Source organism: Tympanuchus pallidicinctus, unplaced genomic scaffold, assembly GCF_026119805.1.
Source record: "Tympanuchus pallidicinctus isolate F22 unplaced genomic scaffold, pur_lepc_1.0 scaffold22, whole genome shotgun sequence".
Lineage (NCBI taxonomy): Eukaryota > Metazoa > Chordata > Aves > Galliformes > Phasianidae > Tympanuchus > Tympanuchus pallidicinctus.
The window spans coordinates 15,761,191-15,770,197 of record NW_026294739.1 but is presented as its reverse complement, the minus strand read 5'-3'; the positions used below and the strand labels follow the sequence as shown (position 1 = coordinate 15,770,197).

Here is a 9,007-nt window from a genome sequence, read left to right as displayed (position 1 = left end):
TTTTGGTGTTTGCTGGCCGGGATGCTGCTTACATCTTATTGGGAAGGAGGAGCAGAACGAGTGTATCAGCCAGGCTTTGGCTCGAGGCTGCTCTCCAGGCAGCGTGCCACAGCTATGAAATCACTCTGTTATTTTAGACTCACATTAGATGAATAGGGTAATGCAAGCTGTTTGAAACTCAGTTTTGATGTATTTAAATGTTTTGAAATAATGGCTAGCATTTAATATGGAGTTTTGCTAACATTAGCTTTCAGAGTCGCCCAATGAAAACAGCCTTATTTCCTACTGTTTTAAAGGTATTTGTCTAATTAAACACAGATGCTTAAACCATCCGCCTTCACCACAAGAATCCATTGTTCAGACGTTCTGTCATCCATCTTAACGGCTGAAATATGTCCTAAATTTCTAACTGATTGCTAAGTCGTACATAAGCAGATACGGCTGTGATTTCTTGCTGCCTGCCACGAGTGCCAGGAAGCAAAGGCGGGTGGCAGGAGTGGCACTCCGCTCCTCACACTGTGCGAAATGTCTTTTTGAGTCAGTGTCAGATTTGTCTCCAACTTAGTGGCAACAGTTTGGTCACAAATACCTGCATATCTTCTGCTTCCAGTGATCGCTGTTAATTCCTGACACGGTGGCCTAGGAGCTGCAGGCATGCACTGGTGTGTATGGTGATGTTCACAGCCGAGTTAAGTTCTTTGAGAGTGGTGAGGTGCTGGAACAGGCTGCCCAGAGAGGCTGTGGATGCCCCGTCCCTAGAGGTTTTCAAGGCCAGGTTGGAGCCAGGTTGGATGGGGCCCTGGGCAGCCTGGTCTGGTATTAAATGGCGAGGTTGGTGGCCCTGCATGTGGCGGGGGGTTTGGAGATTCGTGATCTTTGAGGTTCCTTCCAACCTGGGCCATTCTGTGATTCTGTGATGGTGAGCACAGTTCTGTTCTTGCGAGTGGTTGCTGTTCCCAGTGCAAAATGGAAACCATGGAAGAGCTCACACGTTTTGACAGCCAATTTTAACCAAAGAGCAGTTCAGCATAATGCTGCCAGGAGCAGAAAGAGAGACAAGTGCCAGACCCTCCTGGCACAGGTGTGTAGCAGCACACAGCGTGCTCAACTTTTATGCTTAAATCAGCCGTCATTTGGCAGAGATGACATAAACACACCAACCTTTTCAAATTCTTTACTGCTGCAGCACGTGCCATTTTTTACAAGAAAACGTAGAGGAGAAAAAAACAAAAGCAAGCTTCGCGCTTTACTACAGAAAGAACTATCAGCTCCTCCAGCCCGGCCAACCGCCAGCCGCCCCTTCCTCCCGCACCTCAGCGCCGCCCCGCGCTCCGGCCGCACACGTCACTTCCCGGGGGCGGCCGCAGCGCCGCGAGCCGCGGGTGTCCGGGCGGCGCTGTGATGGCGGCCGCGGGGCGCCGGGGGGGCTGCGCCGCTCCCGCCTCGGCCTCGGGCCCCCGTGCCGTGGGGGGCAGCCGCGGCGGGCGGTCGGCCTGAGGCGGCGACGGCGGAGGGCGCGGCGCTGCCCGGGGAGCCCCGCCGTGGGGGGTCGCGACCCGCGGCGCCGGGGATGTTGCGGTGGGTCCGGCAGCAGCTGGTAGGTGCCTCGTCGCGTGCAGCCAACGGCCGGCCCCGTGCACGGCCCAGGGCTTCCACGCGGGGCCGTCCCGGGAGGCGCGGGGCCGGGCTGGGGGGCTGTAGGGCTGCGGGGGGAGGAGCGCTTCTCCCGGGGAGATCTGGGACCCGGCACTCCGGGTTTTTTAATCGTTACTTAATTTTTTATTTATCTAACACGTATCCAGGGCTTGGAGCAGTTTGGCTCTGGTATTTTGTGATTTATTCTTTTCTTTAAACCCCGTTGAGAGCGTGAAAAGCGCATTTCCTTGCCCGTGGCCTCCTTGAGCTCCCCATATTTCAGGGAGGACGGCAGGCCTCTCGCCGTGGGCTGACACACCTGGGTTTGCAGGCCTCGCCGCCTACTTCGGAGGCTTTGCACCTGCTGTACGTGTGCGGCACTGCCCTGTGCCTGAGAGCTGCGCTGTGCTTAGGGCTTTGAAAGCGAAACCTAAGGTGAATGTCAGTGCTTTTGGGGGAGACTGCTCGGGAAAGGCTGCCGTAAGGTCTCTGCTTTCCAGCCTGCCGCCTGCGTTATTTCTCTTTCATTTTCTGAAGCAGTGAAATCAATCTGCTTCAGACTTTTTCCGTTGCTTGCAGTTACCTTGCATCCCAGATGTTGCCCAGGTTTGTACGAAAGAAGTACATTAGTTTGGCTTTTTTTGTATTTATGGCTAAAAGGTTTGTCTCGTGAGTGATTTCTTTTATTTGTTTTATCAGTTTTTGCAAAAAGAGAATTCTGTGTTTATTTTTTTTTTATTCTCCTACCTCTTTCCTGTGGACCAAAGCAAAGCCACAAGCTTTAATTAAGTACGTTCAGTGAAAGGTTAAAAATCACTTTAGTCCCCTAACAGCTCTGTGTTTTCTGTGATGGCTTCCATGGCAGCTTGACAGCGCTGACTGGTTTGGTTTAACACTGAGATCTATTGACCTGGAAATTAATTACTCTTTTAGAGCTGTGATTGCACTTCTCTGTTCTGTAACAGGCATGCATGTATTTTTTTCAGAATAAAGTGTGCTTGGTATAACAGCTATCACTTTTTTTTTCCTGTGAAGGTGGCTTGAGGTTGCTGAACATGGTTTTTAAGTTGGCTGCTGTAGAGCTGTGATTAGAAGACACTGCATCAGTGCTAGGAATGCATATATCAACCATGCCTGCTTTTCTTTCTGTCTGTATGCTGTCCAGCTTTCCAGAAACATGTCTGGCCTTAAGAGAAAGTAAAAAATTTATTGCAAGAGGATGAGCTCTTGGCAGTAAGAGGGTTTTCTTCTAAAGTAAAACGTTGGTGGGAAAATAAATGCTTGAAACTTGCTAGCTTTCACAGGAGAGTATTAGGATTGTAGAAGAAAGGGATAATAAAATGCTTCAACAGGGAAGAAATGACTGGAAACACACAGGTTTTGGTATTTTTCTTTCTGTAAACCTCACTGCTTGACGTTAATTTTTGTTTCACAGCTCATTAAGTTGAAACATAGCCTAAGATAGGTATCACACTGTATATTTCTTCAGAGGGACACTCAGACAGCTTATCCCTGTGTATGATCATTCATTTAACATACATCCCACACACTTACTTCTTCATATGGCTGTGATGTTTAGTTTGTATTAAGAAAGAATGTCAGAAAGCTGAGAACCAGGGGAAGGATGTTGAAAAGATAATTGGTGCAAGTGGGAAGAGCAGGGTGACAGAACCAGGGTTGTTTGTAGATGGCTCTGCCATCTAAGGAATACTCAGACTGTTTGAATTTAAAAAAAAAAAAAAGGCAAAGTCTGTCTGAGATATTTCTGATGAAGGGAGAAGAATGTGTGGGATTGGATTCCTTCAGAGCATGCATTTTTACCTGCGTTCAATGTGGCAAGAGCTTCTGAGAAAACTATTCTTGTCCGTATATGAGGATTGGAACCAAGCACATATGTGGGAGTCATCACAGTTGGTTGTTGTAGTAATACAAAAGAAAAACGTTGGTGTGAGGAAGTACTGGACTGAGGAAAAAGAGAAGGGACTGGTACTTTGCTGAAGATAGTTGTTAAGTACTCTGTATGAAACCAGGGAATATTTTGCAACTTCTTTTTTAAGAGAACTGTATTTTGTGTACTCATTAATGAGATGGTCCTGAATAGATATGTGCTCAAAAACCTGTGATCTCATGCGAGTTGTGAAAGGGGGCAGGGAAAATGAAACAGGTGTTCTTAGAAGCAAGTCACAGGGGAACCTAGTATGCAATTCAGATGGTTTCAGCTGTGTTCTTGAAGTGGTAACTTTGTTCTGTGAACATATGGAAATGACTTCCAGTATGAAAAAAAACCAAAATGGATGACAATAAAACTACTGTTCGGTCTTCATTGCCTATGTAGGAATTTGTTAGAAATTGTCAGGAGTTTTTGGTAACTTGGCTGTTAGTTGGCTTTGTTTCATCAGTAGCAGCTAATAACCCCCCATCTCTCCCAGTCTGATGCTGTCTAATAGTGAATGTACTGCTCAATAAGTCAGTAGCAGCGTGCAGCATTCTAGTCAATATTATAATATCATATTGCAACAGGTTTTAGTTATTAAAAAACGTAAGGCTAATGGAGTATAATTACTTGTGTTAAAAAATGACTAAAATGCCCTGATGCATGTGAAAGAGGAGTGCTGAGCAGAAGGATGCCTGAGTGGGGGCTGTGTTACCTCGAGGTTGCAGGTGGTCAGTGGGCATGTGGATTTGCTGCAGATTGCATAACAGCACGGGCACAGCCAGCTCTGCTTGAGAAAAGCAGCTGAGTAAACAAAAGTTGATTGGAAGTATTGTTAATATTGAGGAATGGTACACCTGACTTACATTTCCAGATGTGATACGTTAAACTACGCTGCTGTTCTGTATACGGCTTATGGTAGCTCTCTGGGTGAGGTTTGTGCAGTACTGGTGTGAAGCATAAGCACAAAGCAGTGTTTGTAATGCTCAGTAACTTCCAGTGCCACTTGGTTTGATGCATTTGTGACAGGGTCTGGGCTTTATGTCTTGATGGTGTGTATGCAGCATAGGAGCTATTGCAGCAGTATCAACAAAGTAACGGTGATTGAGTTGTCCTGCAAGGAGGTCTCCAAAGCTGTGGTGGAACAGCTGAGTGTAGGAACCCAGCTGTGGAATTTTGCAATTAGTCCTGCTGAGCATGCACAGGGCCACATATTGCTCTCTGAGCTGTTGTTTTGTGGGGTCTGAGCCCACTGATCTGTTAAGCAGCAGTGAGGTGCCGTGTGAGCAACAGGGGAGAGACATGAGCTACCTGAACAGTCTTCTTCTGTGAAGGACAGCCCAAGAGAAGCAGAGTTGGGCTGTACTTGGCAGACTGTTTTCTTCCTACAGCAGGATTACAAGGAATGCTTTTGCTTGTTTTGTGTTTGGTTGTGGTTTTTGTTTTCCTCCCAAGGACAGTATCAGTAGGAGGTTTGGTCATCTTTTGCATGAGCTCAAATGAAAACTTTTGCTCTTAATGGAAATATCCTTGCATAGAGTAGCACTACAGGCCTGTATGTCAGGATTTTTTCCCTTTCCCTCCAGGTATTGTGGTCTGTTGAGATGTCCTGAGAGGAGCAGATGGCATTCTGTAATAGCTCTCTGCATTCTGAATAAGGACAGCACTCCTCGTTTACATCAATGTGTGTGCTTTTCTAACTTAATCATTTCAAATAATTGACCCTGTGCAGGTCTTTGGGTGTGGGGTGTGTGTTGTTGTGTGTTTGTTTGCAGGTCTATTTTTGCTTAGGAGTTGCTGGGTTTTTGCATACTGAAAATACTGTGAACTATTCCAATGACTGAGAATCCCAGCTTCTGGAATCACTTTGATTTTTGGATGCAATTTTTTTTTTCCCCTCTTTTCTTACCTGCTAGTGACTGTGCACTCTTTTGATAAAAAATGAATGGCTGTTAGTCATTGTATACTTAAAAAGGAAATGTGTATTTGCTCAGCAAGAGTTCCCCTGGTTCAGACTGCCCAGCTAATGCCTTCTGTGCTGTCACCGATGGATCACAGTGAGAAGAGTGTAGGAACAGCCCAGGGGCCGCTTCAGTTTGAGAATCAGAATTAATGTTGCAGAAGACCAAACTAGGGGGAGGACTGTGAGGTTGTGATCAGCTTGCTCTTAACGCAGGAGATTGTATGGCCATGGGTTTTAGGCTGTGACCTGTTAGACTAGTCCTACCAGGTTAAAAGGCCCAAATTGTGTTTGGGTCTTTTAACCTTATTTTCTTTCAATATTCTGCAACTGCTGAGTGCTGATGTATTTGCAGCACAGTGTGTTCCAAAGCATGCAGAGCCTGGCCCTGCCTGCTGCCAGCTGGCTGTGCTGGGGGAGGCATCCGCTGTGTCCTGTGCAGAAGTTTCACATCTTATCTCATTTAAAAACCAACAACAACAACAACAAAAAAAACCTACCTGATAAAACCAATCTTATCTTAACACTGTTTTGTTTTTTTTTACATTGTTTTTAAAAAATAGGAAAATAGGAAAATTTGAGTGATTGGATGTGCTGTGCTGCTGTGAGACTGGAGGTTTAACCTGTATCTGATCCTGTTGGGTTTTTTTGGTTGCTTTTTTCCCTAGCCACGAGCCTTTTTAGCAGCAGGTTTTTATTATGTTGGATTTCCAGTTGTCACACACAGCAGCACGTCAGTTTCAAGGACTGTTATCTCTCTACTGTGGAGGTCCTGCTCCATTAGTAGCTGCCTTAATGTCTAGTTATGGTTTTGGGGGTTATCTAAACTCTCCTCAGAAGATAAGCATACAATCTGAGACAAGTCAATTTGTGCTGAATGAAATCATTTACCATCTGTGTTACTCAATTGCTATTTGATTTTCCTAGTTTTGGATGAATTGACAGCTGTTGTTTTTTCTTACTGTGATGTCCTCTGTTGTCATGACTGCATTTGCCACTGCGTCTCTGAGCACAAGGCATCTACAACATATCTTCTAAAAAAATCCTTAAACTTCTAGCACCACATCTCTTTTAAGCCAGCAGATTAAAGCTGTAGAGAGATAGATCTGACAAAACAGCTCTGTTAAAGCAGAGTGACCTGTTCAGCAAAACACAGGTGACATTTGCTGCTAGACTTTTTTTTAGTATAGAAACTCCTTTTCAACTGTGTACTGTTTAAAGAAAAAGAGAAATAACAACAGGACTAAAATGAAACTGCTTAGCGATAGCACATGGTGGTGGAAAAGACAGACAGTAGGACCAACAGCCATGCCATCATTTAGAAGACCTTGCCGTTCCTTGGCTTCCCACGTCCTGTGCCTTAAGAAGACTTTTTTCTTCTTGTTTGCTCGGAGAGTAAAAGTGGCAGAGGGGAAATAATGATGCAAGCACAAGGAAGCTGTTTGTTTCCATCCTGAAACGTTTTACAAGGAAAAGCTTTACACGTCATAGACCAAAAAGTGTATTTTGCTATGTGTTATTGCATTTACTTACTCCTGTATTCCCGTGCGTCTCTCTGTGCTAGTTCTGTGTTGGCTGTGCTGACCTCTGCAGATATTTAAATATCTGGAAAAAGAATTATGACAAAACAGAGAGGGAGCTTATGATTTAGTGAGCTTTAGGGATGAAGATGTATGTAGACATGTCTGAAAGCAGCACATTAAATTAATGCTTAGGTCCTACATCATGTTTGAAAAGGAATTAAAACCCAGAGTGCTATTTGATAAAAGGAGTAGCCTCAAATCTGTGATGCTTATGGAGCAGACTTCATCAAACCTGTTAGGAGGAGGAGCCAGGCAGCTCTAGCTGTGAACTGAGTTCCCTTTCCCTGAAATTTGCTAAGCAACAACTGTCAGAGCGATTGCCAGTGCAACTTTGACACACATTCTGAAAAAGCCATGAGGTTTATTGTCCAGGGCCTGAGGTGTTTTTGGAAGAATTTTCAAGTTTTTTTTCATCTTGAAGGGAAATATGAATTGAACTTGCAGTGCAGGAGCTGATAGACACCAGTAACTGTTGCCTATTGGAAGTCATCTGAGTACTGAACACAAGGGTGGTCAGTATTCACATGGAATAACATCTGTATGGGTAGCACAGGGCAGGAACCTGCTTGTATGAAAAAGGTTCATTAATGGCTCTTAAAAACGGTGGGCAAACAGCATTTCATTCTGCATTAAGAGTACTTGTAGTTTCCAAGCAAGTGAAGAGGTGCGTGATTCTTTTGCATTTGTCCAGTCATGGAACTGACAAATATAGTTTCTGTGCATGGTGAAATGGCTAGCTGCAAGTTTGACACTGCTTTGTAATTTTTAGTGAAAAACAAAGTTGATGATGTGACACAGACTTGAATGCCTTATTTCATAGCAGATTTTTTTTTTCTTTGCCTTTAGCATTAAGTGAATGAATCCAGTAACCATGAACAGAGTATGATTAGATATTTATTTATTTATTTAGACGCTGTGATGATTATTCAAGGCATGTGAAGGAATTCTGTGTTGAATGTTTCATGTACTGTACTGGGTCTGTACCTCTTGGAGTGATTTGGTTGGCTTGGCTGCTGCTATTTCTGTGTGATGGAGCACTGCAGAATTGTAGCACTTCACATGTTCAAAGTGCTTCATGTATTTTCAGCAAAAATAAGCTTAATATACTTTGTAAGCAAAAGAACAAAGAGTTTGGACTACAGATACTGTTAAGCTTCAACTTCTGATAGACCTCTTTGACCATCATAATTCAATCAAAGTAGTTAGGAGACCATCAGACATTTCCATGAGCTTGTGACTTTCTGCTTAAAATCTGAATAGTCACTAAATTCCTTCTAGACTTAAATGCACTTTCACTGAGAAGTCTTATTTTTTGTCATCTCTGAAGCAGATTGCTTTGCCATGCGTGTTTGATTCTTGCCAGAAGTCTCTGCTGCCATTTTCCTCTTGTTTAGTGAGTTCCTCATTCATTTCTTATTACTAGCACATTTGCCCCTCTGCAGCAATATGTTTTGTTTTTTAAACTTGCCATTCTATCTGGATATGCAGGGTGTGTGGTTAGAGGTCATTGATAAAGGTGGATGTGTGCCATCCCACGAGTGCATGTTTTTTGGGGAGGCTGTTAATGACAGAGGAGGAATATCTTATAGGCACTAGGTTAATCAAATAGTTTAAATGCAGGAGCATAACAATTCTAATAATATTGTGGAAAAAGTGCAAAATTGGAATTCGTTGCAGACAGACATTTGTTTTATCTTATGATGTCTGCAATGGATTCTGGTGCATAAATGCAGCGATTTGGATTGTAGAGGTGTAGGAGGAGGCCTGTTCCTTAGCTGGTGTAAAGTTGGATTATTTTAAAATTAAGTAGCATCCCTTAATTTCTGTTACAATTTTTCACTGCAGCCAGAGCTGAACACGTTGTAGGTCTTTGAAAGAGCTCAGGTAGAAAGGCCA

The 9,007-nt window shown here is 43.9% G+C and overlaps 1 protein-coding gene across 8 annotated transcripts in view; it reads left to right on the top strand.

Annotated features, from left to right (window-relative positions):
• Positions 1–1,487: 1,487 nt before the first annotated feature.
• The window catches only part of ATP11B (ATPase phospholipid transporting 11B (putative)), a 58,604-nt gene continuing 51,084 nt past the window's right edge, over positions 1,488–9,007 (top strand). For all 8 annotated transcript variants that reach the window (XM_052685509.1, XM_052685510.1, XM_052685507.1 and 5 more), the window contains exon 1: positions 1,488–1,597. In XM_052685509.1, the coding sequence (XP_052541469.1) occupies positions 1,571–1,597 (27 nt within the window). In that variant the 5' untranslated portion in view covers positions 1,488–1,570. The remainder of the gene's footprint in view (positions 1,598–9,007) is intronic.